The following is a 25,185-nucleotide window of genomic DNA, read 5'->3' as shown; positions in this document are numbered from 1 at the left end:
CCCAACTTGGAGATGGCACTCCATCCTTTTCCGAGCGAGAACATTGGACTCGGACTTGGAGGTGCTGATTCTCATCGCAGTCGCTTCACACTCTGCTGCGAACCGATCCAGTGAGAGCTGATGACCCTGGCCAGATGAAGCCATCAGGACCACATCATCTGCAAAAACCAGAGACCTAATTCTGCAGCCACCAAACCAGATCCCCTCAATGCCCTGACTGCGCCTAGAAGTTCTGTCCATAAAAGTTATGAACAGAATTGGTGACAAATGGCAGCCTTGGCAGAGTCCAACCCTCACTGAAAACGGTTCGGACTTACTGTGTGAGAGTTGGAGTGATGCATTCTGGGAGAAAACAAAGCTAAAGGGATGAAAGGATTGCAGGAAATCATATTCCATGTTGAACGCTGCGCATGTCCACTTTCTGGGCAGATTGGGGCTGCTGGGAGGGTCGGGTGGGGGGCGGGCAGCGGGACTGATGACGGCGACGTGTCGTCAGGGGGCGGGACTGATGACGGCGACGTGTCGTCAGGGGGCGGGACTGTTGACGGCGACGTGTCGTCAGGGGGCGGGACTGTTGACGGCGACATGTCGTCAGGGGGCGGGACTGTTGACGGCGACGTGTCGTCAGGGGGCGGGACTGTTGACGGCGACGTGTCGTCAGGGGGCGGGACTGTTGATGGCGACGTGTCGTCAGGGGGCGGGACTGATGACGGCGACGTGTCGTCAGGGGGCGGGACTGTTGATGGCGACGTGTCGTCAGGGGGCGGGACTGATGACGGCGACGTGTCGTCAGGGGGCGGGACTGTTGACGGCGACGTGTCGTCAGGGGGCGGGACTGTTGACGGCGACGTGTCGTCAGGGGGCGGGACTGTTGACGGCGACGTGTCGTCAGGGGGCGGGACTGTTGACGGCGACGTGTCGTCAGGGGGCGGGACTGTTGATGGCGACGTGTCGTCAGGGGGCGGGACTGTTGACGGCGACGTGTCGTCAGGGGGCAGGACTGATGACGGCGACGTGTCGTCAGGGGGCGGGACTGTTGACGGCGACGTGTCGTCAGGGGGCGGGACTGTTGACGGCGACGTGTCGTCAGGGGGCGGGACTGTTGATGGTGACGTGTCGTCAGGGGGCGGGACTGATGACGGCGACGTGTCGTCAGGGGGCGGGACTGTTGATGGCGACGTGTCGTCAGAGGGCGGGACTGTTGATGACGACGTGTCGTCAGTGGGCGGGACTGTTGACGGCGACGTGTCATCAGGGGGCGGGACTGTTGATGACGACGTGTCACCAGGGGGCGGGACTGTTGATGACGACGTGTCGTCATGGGGCGGGACTGTTGACGGTGACGTGTCGTCAGGGGGCGGGACTGCTGACGTGTGCCTCTGAAGCAGCTGCATGATGATCCTGATGTCTGCCGACACGCGGAACTCCAACCTGCAACATCCATAACATGCTAACGTGTCTCATGTATGCACGCCCACAAACATATGTGTTAGAATAATTATGTTGCTATAGTTATTATCTATTGTGCTCAAGTTGTACTTTTCTACCTGTGCAAAGGCACACAACTTGTTATCTTCCACTGCGAGTTGTCTTGCATCAGCAGTTTCTGTCTTCCAGCCCGCTAAAACAGCCAAGGACGGACTTCAAGTACCTCAACGAAGATAAGACGACAACACGCAGACAAAGCAGAGCCAGGGCCAAATCTCGAGCTCAAGCCCATTTGCATTCTGAATAATCAGGTATTGTGATACTGGGGCTGCTTGCGTAATATGTGTCCCCTCCCCCTAGAAGCAGCCTCAGTGATGGGAACTCCCGAATAAATAGAGGAGCGCGTGGGACTGCCCCTCAGAGCGTGGTGGGAGAGTGTTACTGAGTGTGCAGCCCCAAACGTTTGTCCTCATGAGCAAAATTTAACTCTGTCTCTGCCTGATTCCTTGCTTCTTGTCGTCGTTTAATAGATAGTTCGGTGTTTGAACCTGACAATATGTCATCATCAATGATGTCATGAGGTACCAGCCTGGAGAGAGGGCAAGTGGAGTAGAACACACACGTTAAGTTTCACTTTCAAACCTTAAGTTTCACTTTCGATTCTTAAGTTTCACTTTCGATTCTTAAGTTAAGTTTTACTTTCAAATCTTAAGTTAAGTTTACCTTTCAATTCTAAGTTAAGTTTCAATTTTAATTCTTAAGTTTACCTTTCAATTCTTGAGTTAGTTTAATTTTCTATTTTTAACTTAAATTTCACTTTCGATTCTTAAATTAAGTTTCACTTTCAAATCTTAAGTTAAGTTTACCTTTCAATTCTTAAGTTAAGTTTCAATTTTAATTCTTAAGTTTACCTTTCAATCCATCCATCCATTTTCTACCGCTTATTCCCTTCGGGGTCGCGGGGGGCGCTGGAGCCTATCTCAGCTACAATCGGGCAGAAGGCGGGGTACACCCTGGACAAGTCACCACCTCATCGCAGGGCAACACAGATAGACAGATAACATTCACACTCACATTCTTTAGTGTTGCCAATCAACCTATCCCCAGGTGCATGTCTTTGGAGGTGGGAGGAAGCCGGAGTACCCGGAGGGAAGTCACGCAGTCACGGGGAGAACATGCAAACTCCACACAGAAAGATCCCGAGCGCGGGATCGAACCCAGGACCTTCGTATTGTGAGGCAGACGCACTAACCCCTCTTCCACCGTGCTGCCCTACCTTTCAATTATTAAGTTTAATTTCACATTCAATTCTTAAGTAAAGTTTCACTTTCAATTATTAAGTTAAGTTACACTTTCAATTCCTAAATTTCCCTTTCAATTCTCAGGTTAAGCTTACCTTTCAATTATTGAGTTAAGATTCACTTTCAATTCTTGAGTTAGTTTCTTTTTCAATTTTTAACTTACGTTTCACTTTCAATTCTTGAGCTAAGTTTCACTTTCAGTTCCTAAGTTAAGTTTCATTTTCAATTCTCAAATTAAAATGCACTTTCAATTGTTAAGTTGAGTTTCACTTTCGATTCTTAAGTTAAGTATACATTTCAATTCTTAAATTAAGTTTCACTTTCAAATCTTCGGTTAAGCTTACCTTTCAATTATTGAGTTAAGTTTTACTTTCAATTATTGAGTTAAGTTTAATTTTCAATTTTTGATTCAAGTTACACTTTCTCTCAATTGCTCTGTTTATTGCTATTCTGAATGTTGCTGGGTCGGGTTTGGTTTTGGAATTGGAATTGCATTGTTATGGTATTGTTGTGTATTGTTCTGTTGGATTGATTAAAACTGGGAATATAATCCCAGAGAAGGGTCAGCTATTTTTAAAGTAAAGAAACAATATGATGAGGTGATATATACATGCTACATAAACAATGTATGAATACATTAGATATCTATATATCTATAGACTGTATCTCTGATGCTGCAGCACAGAGAGTTTATTCTGTCTTGACACTTTGTATTGTTATTTTGTATTACATTCTTCCCTTAAATGATCATGTTTACAGTCATTGTTTTATTTGTATTTTTTATGTATGTCACTTTGGATAAAAGCTTCTGCCAAATACTTCAACATAAACATATATAAACACCTGAAAGTCTTCATATCAGCTAAAACCACCAATCTGTTTCACTGGATTCAGAATACAACCAAATTCTGTCTTACCCAACAATGTTAGTATTTGAATATTGTTACTTGAAGCTGGACTAAATTTAGACTTGTATAATGCTGTATAGCCACTGTCCATCGGATTGTCTAGTTAGCTAACATATATTACAACTGTCAGTTTAGCATCTTTGTTTTCTACCTGTCAACTGTCAGTTTAGCATCTTTGTTTTCTGCCTGTCAACTGTCAGTTTAGCATCTTTGTTTTCTACCTGTCAACTGTCAGCTTAGCATCTTTGTTTTCTACCTGTCATCTGTCAGTTTAGCATCTTTGTTTTCTACCTGTCAACTGTCAGTTTAGCATCTTTGTTTTCTACCTGTCAACTGTCAGTTTAGCATCTTTGTTTTCTACCTGTCAACTGTCAGTTTAGCATCTTTGTTTTCTACCTGTCAACTGTCAGCTTAGCATATTTGTTTTCTACCTGTCATCTGTCAGTTTAGCATCTTTGTTTTCTACCTGTCAACTGTCAGTTTAGCATCTTTGTTTTCTACATGTCAACTGTCAGTTTAGCATCTTTGTTTTCTACCTGTCAACTGTCAGTTTAGCATCTTTGTTTTCTACCTGTCAACTGTCAGCTTAGCATCTTTGTTTTCTACCTGTCATCTGTCAGTTTAGCATCTTTGTTTTCTACCTGTCAACTGTCAGTTTAGCATCTTTGTTTTCTACCTGTCAACTGTCAGTTTAGCGTCTTTGTTTTCTACCGGTCAACAATCAGTTTAGCATCTTTGTTTTCTACCTGTCAACTGTCAGTTTAGGCTGCTTGCCGGCTCCTCGTCACCACTTCAAGATGGCAGCCCAATTTCTCGCGTCACAGCAGCCAATGCTGCGTCTACTTATAACATGTCTATGGGGGCGAGAGCTGCTTGTACTTGTTTCTCTCGCGAGATCTGGAAAAGGGCTAGTTTTACTTGTTTCTCTCGCGAGACCTGGAAAAGAGCTAGTTTTACTTGTTTCTCTCGCGAGATCTGACAACACTGCACGCGAACCAAACACGGCGAGGATAAAGCAAGATGGCGTCTGACGGTGAAGACCTTATTGCAGTGTTCTTAATATGTGCGTCCATGTACACATATATGTCCTTTACTACACTCTATTAAATAGAGTAAACATCGTTAGTAACTGTTTGCATCCGGTTATATTAGTCTGAGCGCACTTTGACGCTTCTCGAGCTAGCTTAGCTTGCTAATTAGCTTAGCTTGTTAGCTGCTATCAAAGAGAGGCGGAAGTGATGAAAACACATCGCTAAGTAGAGATCAAGTGTGAGTGTAAAGTGTTGTGATTGTGTGAAAATGTGCGAAATAACCATAGCAGAGTACGAGGATGAACTTTGTCCAACAAAAGAGGAGAAGGAGCGACAACATCAAGTTGTGTTACACACAACAGGTTTGTTTACTTCTTACTCTCACATCTTTACTAACTTTGTATTTATTAGTAACACTATTCTTCAATATATTGTCAATAGGAAGATGAATTGTCATGTGAGGATGATGCACTGATTGTTTTATGTTGTTCATAAAAACGACACACAATATTTATGAGAGGTTGATGTTCCTCTCAGTGTGTAACAAAGTGTATCAACATGTTTACACACAACTCACACAGTCACCTCTCAGTGTGTAACAAAGTGTATCAACATGTTTACACACAACTCACACAGTCACCCCTCAGTGTGTAACAAAGTGTATCAACATGTTTACACACAACTCACCTCTCAGTGTGTAACAAAGTGTATCAACATGTTTACACACAACTCACACAGTCACCTCTCAGTGTGTAACAAAGTGTATCAACATGTTTACACACAACTCACACAGTCACCTCTCAGTGTGTAACAAAGTGTATCAACATGTTTACACACAACTCACACAGCCACCTCTCAGTGTGTAACAAAGTGTATCAACATGTTTACACACAACTCACACAGTCATCTCTCAGTGTGTAACAAAGTGTATCAACATGTTTACACACAACTCACACAGTCACCTCTCAGTGTGTAACAAAGTGTATCAACATGTTTACACACAACTCACCTCTCAGTGTGTAACAAAGTGTATCAACATGTTTACACACAACTCACACAGTCACCTCTCAGTGTGTAACAAAGTGTATCAACATGTTTACACACAACTCACACAGTCACCTCTCAGTGTGTAACAAAGTGTATCAACATGTTTACACACAACTCACACAGTCATCTCTCAGTGTGTAACAAAGTGTATCAACATGTTTACACACAACTCACACAGTCACCTCTCAGTGTGTAACAAAGTGTATCAACATGTTTACACACAACTCACACAGTCACCGGGGGAATATTCCAGGGAGCAGGCTAAGTGCAAAGTCCTGAGTATGTAAAGCTCGAGAATTATACCTCCAAAAATAGAGAGGTAAGACAAAGTCAGAGTCAGTTACCATGGTAACTGACACTGTGTAAACCTAGCCTGCTAGCAGGCATGTTTGACAAGTTCTATATGTGTACAGCTCTGGTACTGGCTACATTTGCACCCACCTGCACAAATGTACTTCAAAATGTAACAATCAAAATAAATATGACTTTTTTGTTTGTTTACTAGGGCATGCATATATAACATGCATTAGTTTGACCATTTGAAATCAACGATAGTAAAAAGGAGAAGCTTGGGAATAGCATAAAAATGCCCCAAAAACTTGGAAAAACGCGATTCATAGCGTTACTTTTTGGTGTAACCATTATGAGCAGGTATATTTCTTTTATATTTTGATAAATCATCATATTTATGTATTACTAAATTTAAATAGGTATTGATCAATCTTTAAGCTGTGTGTATTTGATTTCAGTTTGCTTTTGACATCTTATTTAGAATTGTAGTTGACACTTTTACAACCTTGTGTTGCGCTCATGATGGCGTAACCCAGGGGTCACCAACGCGGTGCCCGCGGGCACCAGGTAGCCCATAAGGACCAGATGAGTAGCCCGCCGGCCTGTTCTAAAAATAGCTCAAATAGCAGCACTTACCAGTGAGCTGCCTCTATTTTTTTAATTGTATTTATTTACTAGCAAGCTGGTCTCGCTTTGCTCGACATTTTTAATTCTATGAGAGACAAAACTCAAATAGAATTTGAAAATCCAAGAAAATATTTTAAAGACTTGGTCTTCACTTGTTTAAATAAATTCATTAATTTTTTTATATTGCTTCTTATAACTTTCAGAAAGACAATTTTAGAGAAAAAATACAACCTTAAAATGATTTTAGGATTTTTAAACACACATACCTTTTTACCTTTTAAATTCCTTCCTCTTCTTTCCTGACAATTTGAATCAATGTTCAAGTCTTTTTTTTATTTTTTATTGTAAAGAATAATAAATACATTCTAATTTAATTCTTCATTTTAGCTTCTGTTTTTTCAACGAAGAATATTTGTGAATTATTTCTTCAAACTTATTATGATTAAAATTAAAAAAAAATGTTCTGGCAAATCTAGAAAATCTGTAGAATCAAATTTAAATCTTATTTCAAAGTCTTTTGAATTTCTTTTAAAATTTTTGTTCTGGAAAATCTAGAGGAAATAATGATTTGTCTTTGTTAGAAATATAGCTTGGTCCAATTTGTTATACTGTATATTCTAACAAAGTGCAGATTGGATTTTAACCTATTCAAAACATGTCATCAAAATTCTAAAATGAATCTTAATCAGGAAAAATTACTAATGATGTTCCATAAATTCTTTTTTCAAGTTTTTCTCTTCTTTTTTTCGGTTGAATTTTGAATTTTAAAGAGTCGAAATTGAAGATAAACTATGTTTCAAAATTTAATTGTCATTTTTTTCGTGTTTTCTCCTCTTTTAAACTGTTCAATTAAGTGTAAATATCATTAATTATTAATAATAACATAGAGTTAAGGGTAAATTGAGCAAATAGGCTATTTCTGGCAATTTATTTAAGTGTGTATCAAACTGGTAGCCCTTCGCATTAATCAGTACCCAAGAAGTAGCTCTTGGTTTCAAAAAGGTTGGTGACCCCTGGCGTAACCAAACTAGATTATTTTGAATTTGTATTCCCTTTTTCACATTTGGTATATTTAAATATTCATTTATGAACATTGAATACATTTCAAATATCAATAAAATGCAATTGCCTTCATCTTATAGGGTAATAATTTCGCCACACCTAGTGTGTGTGTGACAATCATTGATACTTTAACTTTAATGTTTAGTTACACCAAGTCATGAGCGTAACACTAAGCTTCATCACTTTGACTTGTAATATCTCTAATTCTGGTAGTGTTTTATGCTTTTTTCTTTTTGGAACATGTACCGTATTTTTCGGAGTATAAGTCGCTCCGGAGTATAAGTCGCACCTGCCGAAAATGCATAATAAAGAAGGAAAAAAACATATATAAGTCGCACTGGAGTATAAGTCGCATTTTTGGGGGAAATTTATTTGCTAAAACCCAACACCAAGAATAGACACTTGAAAGGCAATTTAAAATAAAATGTCTAAAGAATAGTGAACAACAGGCTGATTAAGTGTACGTTATAAGAGGCATAAATAACCAACTGAGAAGGTGCCTGGTATGTTAACGTAACATATTATGGTAAGAGTCATTCAAATAACTATAACCTATAGAACATGCTATACGTTTACCAAACAATCTGTCACTCCTAATCGCTAAATCCCATGAAATCTTATACGTCTAGTCTCTTACGTGAATGAGCTAAATAATATTATTTGATATTTTACGCTAATGTGTTAATCATTTCACACATAAGTCGCTCCTGAGTGTAAGTCGCACCCCCGGCCAAACTATGAAAAAAACTGTGACTTATAGTCCGAAAAATACGATACTATACATGGGGACGGCGTGGCGAAGTTGGTAGAGTGGCCGTGTCAGCAATCGGAGGGTTGCTGGTTACTGGGGTTCAATCCCCACCTTCTACCATCCTCGTCACGTCCGTTGTGTCCTTGGGCAAGACACTTCACTCTTGCTCCTGATGGGTGCTGGTTTGCGCCTTGCATGGCAGCTCCCGCCATCAGTGTGTGAATGTGTGTGTGAATGGGTGAATGTGGAAATACGGTCAAAGCGCTTTGAGTACCTTGAAGGTAGAAAAGCGCTATACAAGTATAACCCATCCATCCATCCATCCATCTTCTTCCGCTTATCCAAGGTCGGGTCGCGGGGGCAGCAGCCTAAGCAGGGAAACCCAGACTTCCCTCTCCCCAGCCACTTCGTCCAGCTCTTCCCAGGGGATCCCGAGGCGTTCCCAGGCCAGCCGGGAGACATAGTCTTCCCAACGTGTCCTGGGTCTTCCCCGTGGCCTCCTACCGGTCGGACGTGCCCTAAACACCTCCCTAGGGCGGCGTTCGGGTGGCATCCTGACCAGATGCCCGAACCACCTCAACTGACTCCTCTCGATGTGGAGGAGCAGCGGCTTTACTTTGAGCTCCCCCCGGATGGCAGAGCTTCTCACCCTATCTCTAAGGGAGAGCCCCGCCACCCGGCGGAGGAAACTCATTTGGGCCGCTTGTACCCGTGATCTTGTCCTTTCGGTCATAACCCAAAGCTCATGACCATAGGTGAGGATGGGAACGTAGATCGACCGGTAAATTGAGAGCTTTGCCTTCCGGCTCAGCTCCTTCTTCACCACAACGGATCGATACAGCGTCCGCATTACTGAAGACGCCGCACCGATCCGCCTGTCGATCTCACGATCCACTCTTCCCTCACTCGTGAACAAGACTCCAAGGTACTTGAACTCCTCCACTTGGGGCAGGGTCTCCTCCGCAACCCGGAGATGGCACTCCACCCTTTTCCGGGCGAGAACCATGGACTCGGACTTGGAGGTGCTGATTCTCATCCCAGTCGCTTCACACTCGGCTGCGATCCTGGCCAGATGAAGCCATCAGGACCACATCATCTGCAAAAAGCAGAGACCTAATCCTGCAGCCACCAAACCAGATCCCCTCAACGCCCTGACTGCGCCTAGAAATTCTGTCCATAAAAGTTATGAACAGAATCGGTGACAAAGGGCAGCCTTGGCGGAGTCCAACCCTCACTGGAAACGTGTCCGACTTACTGCCGGCAATGCGGACCAAACTCTGGCACTGATCATACAGGGAGTGGACCGCCACAATCAGACAGTCCGATACCCCATACTCTCTGAGCACTCCCCACAGGACTTCCCGAGGGACACGGTCGAATGCCTTCTCCAAGTCCACAAAACACATGTAGACCCTGCCGAGAGTATAGAGCTGGTCCACAGTTCCACGACCAGGACGAAAACCACACTGTATAACCCATTTATCATTATTTATTTATATAATACAATAAAGTCCCATATAAAATTATGTTTCTAGCAATACTTTAATTTTGCCTTAGAAAGTAACACTCCAATGTCCATTAGTGGAGCTGTACACACATGTGTGTAAAAGCTACACTGACCTGTTATTTCCTTCATATTGGTGCAGCCATTAACCTACTACATCGACCTACTCAGTGGCCTAGTGGTTAGAGTCTCCGCCCTGAGATCGGTAGGTTGTGAGTTCAAACCCTGACCCAGTCATACCAAAGACTATAAAAATGGGACCCATTACCTCCCTGCTATGCACTCAGCATCAAGGGTTGGAATTGGGGGTTAAATCACCATAAAAATGTATTCCCAGGCACGGCCACCGCTGCTGCTCACCTCACCTCCCAGGGGGTGATCAAGGGTGATGAGTCAAATGCAGAGAATAATCTGGCCACACCTAGTGTGTGTGTGACAATCATTGGTACTTTAACTTTTTAATGTGGCAGTGATTGTGGAAAAAACAAAGCCTGATCTAAAGATGACATCTTGATCTCATACCATCGCAAACCAATTGGCCGTTCATTATTAAGTGAAATGTCTTGAAGTCGCTTAAATTTGTCTTCAACCAAGCAACACTATGTTTTATCCAGTTACTCGATTAATCGAAAACATCTTCAGTAGAATACTTGATTAATAACATTTTCAATAGCCACAGCCCTATATTTCATGTACGATTTAATATTTAGCATGTAGGAGTTAAAATGTGTTTTGTTTGTGTCCTGTAGACATCCATCAGCTGATTGGACACCAAGAAGAATGTCTCCCTCATCTGCAGGGGGACAGTTTCACTTTAGAGTATCCACAGCCCTCACATTTTAAAGGGGAAGAGGAGGATCCACACATGAAAGAGGAAGAGGAGGGAGAGTGTGTTGTAGGGCATGAGGAGGATGATGTCAGCAAGTTTCCACTGACTGTTGTCTCTGTGAAGACTGAAGAGCATGAAGACAAACCACCTGAGTCCTCACAGCTTCATCACAGTCCAAGTAAGCACAACATCCACATATCATCTAATACAATGTTTGTTTCATCCGGGGGCCACATTTATGACTAAACATGGAGATGTATTTGCTTTTTAACACGTCCATTTAAAAATGAATGTTCATCAATCGTGTGAATTAGTGAAGTGAATTATATTTATGTAGCGCTTTTCTCTAGTGACTCAAAGCGCTTTTACATAGTGGAAGCCAATATCTAAGTGACATTTAAAGCAGCGTGGGTGGCACTGGGAGCAGGTGGGTAAAGTGTCTTGCCCAAGGACACAGCGGAAGTAACTAGGATGGCGGAAGCGGGGATCGAACGTGGAACCCTCAAATTGCTGGCACGGCCACTCTACCAACCGAGCTATACCGCCCCGGTCAAATCATCAACAGTGTAATTGCTGGGGTGTAACCATGTGACCTAGAGGCCGTCCTCCTTACCTCACGGGGTCAAATGAAGGCAAACATTCAATATGGCTACTGTTTATTTACCTTTAGCAGCACACATGTCAGCATATTTAAAAGGTTTAGTGGTGAAGATTAGAGATGTATACCAAGTGCCATTTTTTTTTTTAGTACTGGTTCCTAATTATGTCGTCCATGAGGACCGTGAAGATTCTGGACTAACGACACAACTATTTGTATTTTTAATTCCAGCTGACTGACGTAACTATGACATGTTGTCACATTGAGATCAGCTGCCGCTGCTACACATTAAAATCAGCTCTGCATAATGACAAATAAGGAAGCAACCACACGCCAAAGTGTGATGTGTGTGTTAATAAAAGACTTCCCTGCTCTGAGATGTTACAGAACATCATGTTGGAGGTGTTCAACCTCTTGTGCTAATAGGAATGCTAATTAAAATGCCTTTTTTACACTTTTTCATTTCCACAAATTACATATAGTACTGATAAATACTGGTATTGATAAGGAATATCAATTGGGGTATCATATCGATAACTTCTTAACGATTTACATCCCTACTGAAGATCAGTGTTGGGACTAACGCGTTACAAAGTAACGCGTTACTGTAACGCCGTTAGTTTCAGCGGTAACTAGTAATCTAACGCGTTATTTTTTATGTGCAGTAACTCAGTTACCGTTACTGCATGATGCGTTACTGCGTTATTTTACGTTATTTTATGTCGTATCGGCTAGAAACAGAAGACCTGAGTGTGTTTTATTGGAGCGCTGCGGTGGAAAAGAAGAGGCGTGCTTTCTGTGGGTGGGGGAAAGCACGCCTCACCTCTCTCGCCCACTCACTTACTGACGTCACTCACCTCACATGCTGTCATATCTTAAAGGGCCACACACACACACACACATACGCTACTCTCATAACAACTAACAAGACATCATGGCGAAGCCAGAAGACGAGTTTTTTAACATGGAGACATTCTCAATACTTTTCTTTTGTCGAGCACAAAGAAAATAACATTTTGGTTAAATGTAAGTTGTGTCAAGGATCAAAGATCCTATCTACTTAAAGTTAAAGTGCCATTATGTTGCAGCTATTTAAAATAGTTTTGTCAATTTTTTGTGGCCTGAAATAAATTGGCCCTTTGAAACATATCTTCGTCTTTGTGTGTTGTATGTAGACCACATTGCTTTCTGAGTTCAGTGATGCAAATGCATGTCAAGTTGATCAACAGATTGTATTATTCTCCAGTGCAATAACAGTACTGAAATGAGGGCTAAAAGGGCATTAATGGGAGCCTTAAAAAAAAGGGGGGAAAAAGAAGTAACTAAATAGTTACTTTTCACAGTAACGCATTACTTTTTGGTGTAAGTAACTGAGTTAGTAACTGAGTTACTTTTGAAATAAAGTAACTGTAACTAGTTACTGGTTTTCAGTAACTAACCCAACACTGCTGAAGATACAAGACAGATATCTTAAAAAAATAATATCAATGTTTATTTGGATTTAGGTACTTCTCTGCTGTCTAGCAATGTCTCAACACCTATGATAGATGAATTAATCTAGTTTATTATTACTAATTAGCTATGTTTTGTTGATGTTAAACATTGCAACATACAAGCTACAACAACACACAAATCCATTGTATGTGAAAGTTTCCTAAAGGAAAATGTTGATATGTACCGTATTTTTCGGAGCATAAGTCGCAGTTTTTTCATAGTTTGGCCGGGGGTGCGACGTATACTCCGGAGCGACTTATGTGTGAAATTATTAACACATTACCGTAAAATATCAAATAATATTATTTATCTCATTCACGCAATAGACTAGACGGATATCAGCAATCGTCACACACACGTCAACCAATGACAATTCGGCGGAGGCGGGTCATGGCAGAAGTGCATTGTGGGAAAAGAAGATGCTACCTGCTACGGTACTACTTCCACCATTTCAACATTGGCGGTAACTTACAAAAACAAAGGGCTGAACAAAAATGGCACCGAAAAGGAAATCATATACTGCAGGTTACAGGCTGGAAGTAGTGAAATATGCAGCAGGAAACGACAATCGAGCAGCAGAAAGAAAGTTTGGAGTAAACGAGAAACTTGTAAGGGACTTGGCGAAAAGCGGAGGCTACTATTACTGAAATGAAGAAAACTAAAAAAGCTAATCGCGGGCTAAAAGCTAGGTGGCCACAGCTCGAGGAACGAATTCACAAATGAGTGCTTGAACAACGAGGCTTGTCAACCGTACAGATGCGTCTTTTTAGTTGCTTCACGGCAACCGGGAGAATGCGCCATGCAACTTTTCTGGATGTCATTGGACGGATCGACAAAGCATGGGCTTCAGTGACAACCGAAACCATCCTGTCCGGATTCAGAAAGGCTGGTATAATTGGAACTGCAACTGACGATGACTCTGACGTAAGCGACGCACCGATAGAAGAGGAAGCGGCGCATTGTCTACCTTTGGAGTTGGCAGAGTTGTTTACAAGCGACACAGAGGAAGAAGATTTCATGGGATTTAGCGATCAGGAGTGACAGATTGTTTGGTAAACGTATAGCATGTTCTATATGTTATAGTTATTTGAATGACTCTTACCATAATATGTTACGTTAACATACCAGGCACGTTCTCAGTTGGTTATTTATGCCTCATATAACGTACACTTATTCAGCCTGTTGTTCACTATAGTGGAGGCTCTTAGGGATATTTTTGTTCACTTTTGTCTAAAAGTGCCAAATTTGGCACAGGTGTAGCTCAGGGCATACTTAAATGATTTAGCTAGGGCGCCCGCGCCGGTGACCTTTGGGGTCGCCACAGCGGCCAATCAAATATGGCGGCCACTTGTAATAGCTTTTGTCTCTAGCATTTTTTGAGCTACACATGTAAACTTGGTGTCTATTTCATGTGTTTTGACAATTAGAAATGTGTTGGAATGCTCATTTTTATTTTTGGGTGTGTCTAGACCCCTAATTTGCATATTTCCAAGTGGCGTGTTGACGTAACTTGGGCATTGTTATGAATAAAACCTGGTGCAACATGCATGATTCCTTTCTAATGTTTATATGAAATGTCGGGGGGCGGTGCCCTTAGGGAGATTTTAGGGTGTGTTCGTTCACTTTTGTCTAAAAGCGCCAAATTTGGCACAGGTGTAGCTCAGGGCATACTTAAATGATTTGGGTAGGGCGCCCGCGCCGGTGACCTTTGGGGTCGCCACAGCGGCTGATCCAATATGGCCACCACCTGAACACGCTTTTGCCTCTACATTTGAACCAGATGAGCTACAAATCCAAACTTGGTGTCTATTTCATGTTTTTTGACAATTAAAAATATGATGGAAAAATCTTCTTTATGATTGGGTGTGTCTGGACACCTAATTAGCATATTTCCAAGATGGCAGCTATGTAAAAATTAGGTGTACCTTAACTTTTGATACTTTTGGCAAACTATTTTAGGTTTTTTGAGCATCAGAAACATACTGTAATGATCAGATTTATGATCATTTATTTATTAGAGCACTTTAATTTCCATATTAACAACATAGCCATTATCTACCAAAATGTATTGCACATATATTTCAACACAGATATAATTTAAAGCTACAGGTATATTTCATTGCAACATTAGGAAAAGTAGAGAAAGTCAGTGTTGCAAGTAGCCAAAGAGTAGTTGCCCTTTAAGCGAAACCAATGTCTTCAAAATGTCAGAACCACAGCCGACACCACCCCCCGACATTTCATATAAACGTTAGAAAGGAATCATGCATGTTGCACCAAGTTTTACTCATAACAATGCCCAACTTACGTCCAATGTCTTCAGAATAGCAAAACGCCACTTGGAAATATGCAAATTAGGGGTCTAGAGACACCCAAAAATAAAAATGAGCATTCCAACACATTTCTAATTGTCAGAACACATGAAATAGACACCAAGTTTACATGTGTAGCTCATCTGTTTCAAATGTTAGAGACAAAAGCTATTACAAGTGTTGGCCATATTTTAATGGCCGCTGTGGCGACCCCAAAGGTCACCGGCGCGGGCGCCCTAGCCAAATCATTTAAGTATGCCCTGAGCTACACCTGTGCCAAATTTGCCGCTTTTAGACAAAAGTGAACGAACACACCCTAAAATCTCCCTAAGGGCCCCCACTACTATTCTTTATTTATTTTAAATTGCCTTTCAAATGTCTATTCTTGGTGTTGGATTTCATCTAATAAATTTCCCCCAAAAATGCGACTTATACTCCAGTGCGACGTATATATGTTTTGTTCCTTCTTTATTATGCATTTTCGGCAGGTGCGGCCTATACTCCGGAGCGACTTATACTCGGAAAAATGCGGTAAATAAGTAGAGTAAATAAATCATAAACAGGATTTTACAGTTTAAATGCAAATGTCGATGCTCCTCTTAGACACGTGTAATAAAAGTGTTTGTGAAATCCCCTGATGTCTTTTTGGTGCTAAATCAACCAAAACATTAGCGCCGCATAAAACACCATGTTGCTATTGGTTTGACATTTCAGGAAAAAAAGTTTTAAAAAAATACTTTAAAGCCTTATCCAGCTATTTACTGACATAAACTAGTCATGTTTAGCTAAATTCTAAAAGAAAATGTGCAGTCTCCCTTTAAAATATCACAGAACTAATGCAAACAGGTGCTACTGCAGTGGCGCCATTAATACAAACAGCTACAAAAGTAAAACACAAGTTTAACATGTAAATGTGGCAAATATAAACATTTGTTTGTAAAGCACTATCACAAACATATTCGAGCCAGGCCTCAGGTTTCTGAAAAGTAGGTTTTATTTTTTTTAGTCATGTTCTTTGTTCTCTTTCGGGTCTACAAGCAGCTGTCTTGTTTGTATGTAAGTGTTTTACTGCTGTGTTTATTTTTTTCATGAGTTTTTGTATGGCTTCCCTGATGTACGGTATGGTTTTGACATCTTGAATGTCAACGTGGTGACTGATGAGATCCTCAGAGACATTATCAGAACATATACTGGTGCAGGACAATGTGTCATGTGACTGGGTAAATCTGGACCTTTCTAAAGCATTTGTTCGTCTAACTTGTGTATTGAAGAACATCTCCCTGAGCAGCAAGAGCGGACCTCATGAATGGAGCAAAATCAGTCACAACCCCCCTATATTAAAAATGAAAATGAGGAGCTGCAGTACCCAGGGCCGACCAGTGGCATAGGTCATATAGGCAAATGCTAAGGGTGCCGTCCATCAGGGGGCGCCACGCAAGTGCTACAAATGTTGGAAAAAAAAAAAAAAAAAAAGTTGGTATTTCCATCCATCCATTTTCTACCGCTTTTTCCCTTCGGGGTCGCTATTATTTCTAAATACAAAAAATAATCCCACTTTAATTAAAATGCAAAGTAAAGCCTATTTAATAGAAATATTATTTGTTACAACATTACGCCCCCCTCCCCCCGCACGGTGCTCCCCCTCCCTTCCTGTATCATGACTCTTTATGGACGTCACCGCATCAAACAATCAACACAAGATGTCAAAACGGCCAAAACTGTCAGGTGCCCAGGGAAGAAAAAATAGAAAAGAAGAGGAGGAGAAACGAGAAAAAGACAGAGGTAGCAGCTAGGTAACGTTAGCCTACATGAAATTATTTGTCTGTTACAGAATGTGATAGTAACCTGGCTTTTTAGCATTAAGCTAATGTTACATGATTCGGAAATTGCTAATCAATAAATAGCTAGTTCTGTTTTAACGTCGGGTTAATATTGTGGAGGGGGCTAAATTGTTATGGAAAATAATAATGTAACGTTAGGTAATTACAGTACTCCCACCTTACATTCCTCAGGGACATTTGTATTAGATCTTTTAAGCAGGTGTTTTCTGTTTACATTGTTATTGCCTTCTGGTTAGCTAATGTTTGCCCTGCAGGTAATAGTCACTTTTCCACCCCTTTATATATTAGGTATATTTGTAAGCCTAGTTGTTAAAGTGCACATCATTAATGTTAATTAAGCAATATCACATGAGAGAAAATGCTGTTTTTTAATTTGAGCACTGCTGTGATTCGGTTAAAGATAATCATAACATAACATTCTCATATAATATGTTAATTTGCTTTCTTTAAGTAAAAAAAAAGGTCAAAGAAAAAGCTATTCGGTTTCTTGTGAGTATATACACTTCACTGCCGATGTGGGGGAGTGCCACCTAAAACCATGCCTAGGGCGCCAGATTGGTTAGGGCCATGCCTGGCAGTACCCCCACATTAAAGAGGAAGAGGAGTCAAAGCAACCCCACATTAAAGGGAAGGAGGAGCCACATACCTCTCACATTAAGGAGAAAAATGAGTCACAGCCCTCCCTCACATTAAGGAGAAAAATGAGTCACAGCCCTCCCTCACCTTACAGAGAAAGAAGTCACAGCTTCGCTCACAATAAAGAGGAAGAGGAGGACCCACTGACCCCCCATTTTAAAGAGGAAGCTCTACATTACCCTCACATCATAGAGGAAGAGGAGGAACACGGCATCAGTCAGGAGGGAGAGCATCCTGAATGGTTGGAGGAGTTCCCAGGGACTGGTGTCCCTGTGAAGAGTGAAGATGATGAGGTCAAAGGTGAAAGTGAGGAGAAGAGAGAGGCGGAGCCTCCAAGCAGCAGTTTTCATTCATCACATTTGCTAAGAGGCCTTTTTTTATTAATATATTCTGTTCTTGTTAATATTCTGTTCTTGTTAATATATTCTGTAAAGTAAAAACAAAACACAAAGTATGTCATTATTTTGACTTTGTAAATATTGACTTACTAAGACAAAATAATGACTAAATTAATGACATACTGTAAATAAGCGTTTGCGATAAGCGTTTGAAAAAAGAGTTAAAAGTGGGGCCACATGCTGACATATGCTCAAATCATCATGCTTAATTTATTACAGCATTTGGGAAGCCTGTAGTTGATTTGTATTATGTAAATGTTATATTTCTATCAACATGTGATAGCAGGGACCCTGCCATTCAAAACTAGGCTGCTGCATTACTAATGATTCATGTAAGTATAGCTGAAAAAATAGTACAATAGCAATAGTTCATGTAGGCTTTATGGTGCAGTTACATTATTATATCAACTATCAGAGACAGAAACTCTTCATTTAACATAATGTCCTTTTTTGCTGCTTCAACACAGAAAAAGGTAAAGTGAAATAACTTAGTTGTTAACTGTAGGTCAATAATGCTTGTCTTTCTCTCAGATAGACAGGGCTTTGCTGTCCGTAACACACGCATGCTCTGAATATGCACTGCTGATTGGCTGTTACTGCTCTGCGTGTAACCAATCAGATGGTTGTGTGGGTGGGACAATGCTGGGTGCTGCAGAGACATACTGACAGAGGCAGAGGCAGTACGAAGCGTAGCAGCTTGTTAAGACTTTAGTTTAGCACCAAATGATAATATAAATACATTTAATAAAGTCAAATACAAATAAGGCAACAAGAGAAGTATCCTACACTTCTCTTTTGTAAAGTAAATCTGAACAGCCGATATGGGCATCTACATCTACTATATGATTTGCCTGAGAAGCTGGACAGGACACAAAAATATATATATATTATATATATACACTACCGTTCAAAAGTTTGGGGTCACCCAAACAATTTTGTGGAATAGCCTTCATTTCTAAGAACAAGAAAAAGACTGTCGATTTTCAGATGAAAGTTCTCTTTTTCTGGCCATTTTGAGCATTTAATTGACCCCACAAATGTGATGCTCCAGAAACTCAATCTGCTCAAAGGAAGGTCAGTTTTGTAGCTTCTGTAACGAGCTAAACTGTTTTCAGATGTGTGAACATGATTGCACAAGGGTTTTCTAATCATCAATTCGCCTTCTGAGCCAATGAGCAAACACATTGTACCATTAGAACACTGGAGTGATAGTTTCTGGAAATGGGCCTCTATACACCTATGTAGATATTGCACCAAAAAGCAGACATTTGCAGCTAGGATAGTCATTTACCACATTAGCAATGTATAGAGTGTATTTCTTTAAAGTTAAGACTAGTTTAAAGTTATCTTCATTGAAAAGTACAGTGCTTTTCCTTCAAAGATAAGGACATTTCAATGTGACCCCAAACTTTTGAGCGGTAGTGTATTTTTTAAGACTTTAGTTTAGGCGGTGGGTAATGTGTTGGTGTTGTTAAGGCGGCCAGGCGGTATAGCTCGGTTGGTCGAGTGGCCGTGCCAGCAACTTGAGGGTTCCAGGTTCGATCCCAGCTTCTGCCATCCTAGTCACTGCCGTTGTGTCCTTGGGCAAGACACTTTACCCACCTGCTCCCAGTGCCACTCACATTGGTTTAAATGTAACTTTGATAATGGGTTTAACTATGTAAAGCGATTTGAGTCACTAGAGAAAAGCGCTATATAAATATAATTCACTTCACATGATATCTTGTTGTTCTATTTTCTCATTTCAAGGGGAATTGCACTTTTTGGAATCATTCACAGTCCCTATGTAAGTTCAAGTTAAGGTCTCAAAGGTAGTCACACACTAGGTGTGGTGAAATTATCCTCTGCATTTGACCCATCCCCAAGTTCACCCTCTGGGAGGTGAGGGCAGCGGAGACCACGCTCGGGAATCATTTGGTGATTTAACCCCCAACCCTTGATGCTGAGTGCCAAGCAAGGAGGCAATGGGTCCCATTTTTATAGTCTTTGGTATGACTCGGCCGGGGTTTGAACTCACAACTTTCCAGTCTCAGGGCAGACACTCTAACCACAAGGCCACTGAGCAGGTCGATGGTTAATGCATCCTCAATAGAAAATAAACCTTAGCAAAGGTTAGCTAACAATTGAGTCATTGGTAGCCGCTCTATTCTGCCTATAAAGTGCTCTAAATAACATCCTAAAACCCCCTTCAACATTTTAAATACACACTGTAAGTATATATGTAATGTAGTAACATTCTTAATAACATAGTTCTCCGGTTTATGTCCACAACCTTCTACTACAAAAGGGAGAAGCATGATTTATAATCTAGAATTAGCTTTCACCATCTTAGAGGCGAGAAAGCAGCTCAGTATGTCAATATAGCAGCATAAGCTAGTTACTTCTGTGATCAATGCGCCGCTAAAAGTAGGTCCTTAACGTTAGCGCTTATAATAACAATATTGCTAATACTTGGTTAATATTCAGGTCACAAAATGTAAATGGAGTATTGTTGGCAGTTTTCGGATGCTTATTTGGAGGACATTGTGGGTCTAATAGAGGAGCTCCCATTGACTCCAATGTTAGCTGATTTTGGCTCACATTTATTTACTAATTACAATTCATAAAAATGTAAAACATGTCTTACATAAGGATTGTGAATGATAGGCGACATTTGAAAAAGTGCAGTTTCCTTTGAATTTGTCAGATAAGTAAACAGTCCTTCAAATTAAAAATGAAAAACAATTGAGGTTGTTTATAGATATGATCCACAATGAAGTTACAGTAAAACTAAGCACACAAGGGAAAGTACATTCATATACACATGAAGGACACATTGAAGTAAGAATCATGTTAACCACCAAAATATTGTCTCGTTCTCCTAAAGCCAATATCAAGTATCCTTTGGTGAGCTGACCGTATCGTCACACCCCTAGTTGAAAGCACACCAACCCCATGACATGACACTTCCACGTGATGTAGAACAGTAGTAGTACAACATTTTAAACATACACACACATCTGAAGAATATAAGAAATAAATATATTTGGTGGGCCAAACAAAATGACTCGGCGAACCAATGTTTGGTATGGGCGATAAGACCTCAAATCTATATTCTAATAACAATATATGTCACGATATATCATTTGGTGTATGATTTGATAATAGAAGAATTTCAAAGCGGGTAACAAAAGCTCCTAATTTGGCAGCTGACATATGCAGTAACATATTGTGTCATTTCTAATTGTACAAACCCCGTTTCCATATGAGTTGGGAAATTGTGTTAGATGTAAATATAAACGGAATACAATGATTTGCAAATCCTTTTCAAGCCATATTCAATTGAATGCACTACAAAGACAACATATTTGAGGTTCAAACTTATAAACTTAATTTTTTTTGCAAATAATAATTAACTTAGAATTTCATGGCTGCAACACGTGCCAAAGTAGTTGTTCTTAAACTGTTCAACAATTTGCTCACGCATTTGTTGACAAAGTGGTGACCCTCACCCCATCCTAGTTTGTGAATGACTGAGCATTTCATGGAATCTACTTTTATACCCAATCATGGCACCCACCTGTTCCCAATTTGCCTGTTCACCTGTGGGATGTTCCAAATAAGTGTTTGATGAGCATTCCTCAACTTTATCAGTATTTATTGCCACCTTTCCCAACTACTTTGTCACGTGTTGCTGGCATCAAATTCTAAAGTTAATGATTATTTGCACAAAAAAAATGTTCATCAGTTTGAACATCAAATATGTTGTCTTTGTAGCATATTCAATTAAATATGGGTTGAAAATGATTTGCAAATCATTGTATTCCGTTTATATTTACATCTAACACAATTTACCAACTCATGGAAACAGGGTTTGTATTATTTTGTCGAAGCAATTATTACTAATGTACTTGTTTATTTACTGTTAATATCTGGTGACTTTATTTGAGAAAATGCTACTGGAAATTATGTAATATTTTACTGCATATTTCAGCAACTAAAGTAGGAGCCCATGTAGCCTGTTTTAAAATGGTTCAACCGTATTTCCTTGAATTGGCGCCGGGAATATGGTATTCGCATGCCTCGAATTACAGCCGCGTCAAACTCGTTTCGCAAAATAATTAGCGCATGCTTGGCGCTTCCGCCGGGTCAAATATGAGTCATTAAATGACTCCTGCCTCCTGGTGGTAGAGGGCGCTAGTGATCGTTCTTGCGACTCCTCCTGGTACTGCAGAAGACCCGTGCAGCAGAAGAAGACAACCGGCAGCAAGAGTGCGCAGCCATTGTTTGCTTGGACTTTTACCATGGAGGATTACATATCTAAAATAAAACAGTTTTCTAAACTGGACTTTCAATCGAAGCAGGAGGTAATACTTAAAAGGAAGATCTCCATCGAGACAGAGAGACTTTTAAAACTGAAGAAAGATAAGGAAGACTTCTATATCGATGCTTTTCTTCAAAAGGAGCTGGCATGGACTCATTTATACCTAAAGGTAAGACAATAATAACGTTTTTTTTATTAAATGTGCTTTTCATGATAAGGTAAGCGCCGGAGTGAGAACAGGTTTTAAAATAATTAGCGCATGCTTGGCCATCCCGCAGGCTTCTGGTAAGCGCCGGAGTGACAGGAGGTTTTAAATTAATTAGCGCCCCTGCGGCTAATCAAGGAAATACGGTATTAGTAATTTTATATGAAATAATATATCGCAAAATCAATTTTAGACCATATTGTCTATCCATAGTAAAAAGTCCTGTCCTGGTTGTGAATAATGTTGTAAAGAGCAGCGTGTTTTTGCGTCGCTGAGATTTCAAGACAGTTCATACGATAACTTGTTTTTCCCAAGTGCATGTAAAAGTACTGAATGCAGAGATGGATGTTTCTAAAACTTGTGTTTTTCTTGCAGTCGTCTGTGAAGAACATCTTCACCCTGAGCAACAGAGGTGGAGCTTCAGGATGCGGACGGAGGAGCCACAGCCCTCCCACATTAAGAAGGAAAAGAAATACCCGCCGAGCCCCCATTTTAAAAAGGAAGAGGAACACCAACTGATCTCCCATTTTAAAGAGGAAGCGGTGGATCCACTGAGCCCTCACATTAAGGATGAAGAGGAGGAACACAGCATCAGTCAGCAGGGAGAGCATCTTGAAGGACTGGAGGAGGTTGATGTCACCAAGATGCCAGTGACTGGTGTCCCTGTGAAGAGTGAAGGTGATGAGGTCAAAGGTGAGCGTGAGGAGAAGAGAGAGGCGGAGCCTCCAAGCAGCAGCTCAACACAACACATGACAACAGAAGCTGATGGAGACCACTGTGGAGGATCACAAGCAGACAAGCTCTTAGCTCCACTATCAGATAGTGAGGACACAACGTCACACTCTCCTGACACTGATGATGAACACTCTAAAGATGATAAGACATGTCACACTGACAACACTCACTTCACATGTTCTTTCTGTGACAAAACTTTTAAATACCATTGTCGTCTGAAAGTACACATGAGTGTACACACTGGAGAAAAAACTTTTTCCTGCTCAGAATGCGGTAAAAGTTTTGTAAAAAATCTAAGCTTAAAAGCACACATGAGAATACACGCTGGAGAAAAACCTTTTTCATGTTCAATCTGCGGTAAAGATTTTACTCAAAAGCACAATTTCAAAGTACACATGAGAACACACACTGGAGAAAAACCTTTTTCATGTTCAATCTGCGGTAAAGATTTTACTCAAAAGCACAATTTCAATGCACACATGAAAATACACACTGGAGAAAAACCTTTTTCATGTTCAATCTGCGGTAAAGATTTTACTCGAAGGGAAAATTTCAAAACACACATGAGAATACACACTGGGGAAAAACCTTTTACCTGCTCAGAATGTGGTAAAAGTTTTGTAAAAAATGAAAGTTTAAAAGTACACACAAGAACACACACTGGTGAAAAACCTTTTATATGTTCAGTGTGTGGTAAAAGTTATATAGAAAAACCGCAATTAAAATTACACATGAGAAAGCACTCTGGTGAAAAACCATACTCCTGTTCAAGCTGCAACAAAAGCTTTCGTCACCGACAATCTTTTACAGCACACATGAGAAGACACACGGGAGAGGAAGTGTTGAGTTGCAGTGTGTGTGCTGAAAGATTGTCTTCTAAGTACCAGTGTAAGAAACACAAGTGTGCTGGTGGGAACAGCAGCAGCAAATGAAGATGCAGGATTTGAAATAAACTGTCAAGACTTTGACTTTCTAACAACATCAGCACATATAACATGTGTGACATCATTGTCGTGTGTGTAACACAATCTTGTTAATATGATTCTAACATTTATAGATTAGACACTTCCGATTAGTGCTTTTATTTCAGTCAAGTACATGAGTTAATATACACATTTGTGGACTTTAAAATGAACAGATCAATTTGACTGAAAAGATGAGAATAAACAGTACATAAAATATGTTACATAAAGTAAACATTTTGTGTAGATATTCATAATTCACTTTTATACTTATAATAGTGTTTTATATGTTTTTTGAAATAATGAAGTGTTGCATATTTTATTTTCTAATTGTAGATGATTCCATAGATGAACTCCTTTATATGATGTACATATTTGTTTTACATGTGTTCATACCTTTGCTTTTGAGTACACATAAATCCCTCTTAGTTCATATGTACTGGTTCACATCTGAAACATCTTCTGGACCACTTCTGGAAGCATATTATTATTTACTTTATACATCATTTGAACAGTTGTCATTTATTCAATTTTAAAATGTGTAATTTTATGAATCATTTGTTGGGTCTCTATAATCCATTCTATTAATTGTCTTTATTACTCTCGTGTGTAATATGAATATTGTTGTGTGATTGTTTTATATGTATGTCCCCAGACCTTTATGCAATAAACAATGTATGCTTCAACTAAAGTTGGGTACAATAAATGTAGTTAATATTTGTATTTTATTCTATTTATTATCGCAGTCAATTTTTTAAAATGTTTTCTTTATATGACTTCCATGTATTTTCCAGCTTACTTCATTATCTACACCAGGGGTCACCAACCTTTTTGAAACCAAGAGCTACTTCTTGGGTACTGATTAATGCGAAGGGCTACCAGTTTGATACACACTTAAATAAATTGCCAGAAATAGCCTATT

At 40.3% G+C, this 25,185-nt stretch overlaps 2 protein-coding genes across 3 annotated transcripts; one reads left to right on the top strand and one right to left on the bottom strand.

The window, feature by feature from the left end:
* Positions 1–293: 293 nt before the first annotated feature.
* LOC133664277 (uncharacterized) lies at positions 294–1,394 on the bottom strand. Its single transcript, XM_062068789.1, has one exon. It carries the CDS (start codon positions 1,392–1,394, stop codon positions 294–296), a length of 1,101 nt encoding a protein of 366 aa, XP_061924773.1.
* A 3,244-nt stretch (positions 1,395–4,638) lies between these two features.
* On the top strand, positions 4,639–24,954 carry LOC133665341 (zinc finger protein OZF-like). 2 transcript variants are annotated; one of them, XM_062070612.1, is made up of 3 exons: positions 4,639–5,030; positions 10,700–10,957; positions 22,942–24,952. In XM_062070612.1, exons 1-3 carry the CDS (start codon positions 4,937–4,939, stop codon positions 24,231–24,233), a joined length of 1,644 nt encoding a protein of 547 aa, XP_061926596.1. In that variant the 5' UTR covers positions 4,639–4,936; the 3' UTR covers positions 24,234–24,952. The 2 variants fall into 2 exon arrangements, with proteins under 2 accessions (XP_061926596.1, XP_061926597.1); XM_062070613.1 differs by lacking the exon at positions 10,700–10,957 and having other exon boundaries at positions 22,942–24,954.
* Positions 24,955–25,185: the final 231 nt, after the last annotated feature.

This window comes from Entelurus aequoreus, linkage group LG14 (assembly GCF_033978785.1).
Source record: "Entelurus aequoreus isolate RoL-2023_Sb linkage group LG14, RoL_Eaeq_v1.1, whole genome shotgun sequence".
Taxonomy (NCBI): Eukaryota; Metazoa; Chordata; class Actinopteri; order Syngnathiformes; family Syngnathidae; genus Entelurus; species Entelurus aequoreus.
Note: the sequence above shows the minus strand (reverse complement) of the source record. Positions and strands in the feature narration are given on the sequence as shown.

Excerpts from the sequence above, each read along its gene's own strand:
- LOC133664277 (XM_062068789.1), bottom strand. The coding sequence starts at position 1,394 with ATGCAGCTGCTTCAGAGGCACACGTCAGCAGTCCCGCCCCCTGACGAC.
- LOC133665341 (XM_062070612.1), top strand. The coding sequence starts at position 4,937 with ATGTGCGAAATAACCATAGCAGAGTACGAGGATGAACTTTGTCCAACA. Across the intron at positions 5,031-10,699 it reads AGTTGTGTTACACACAACAG|ACATCCATCAGCTGATTGGA; the intron begins GTTTGTTTACTT and ends TGTGTCCTGTAG. Across the intron at positions 10,958-22,941 it reads ACAGCTTCATCACAGTCCAA|TCGTCTGTGAAGAACATCTT; the intron begins GTAAGCACAACA and ends TTTTTCTTGCAG.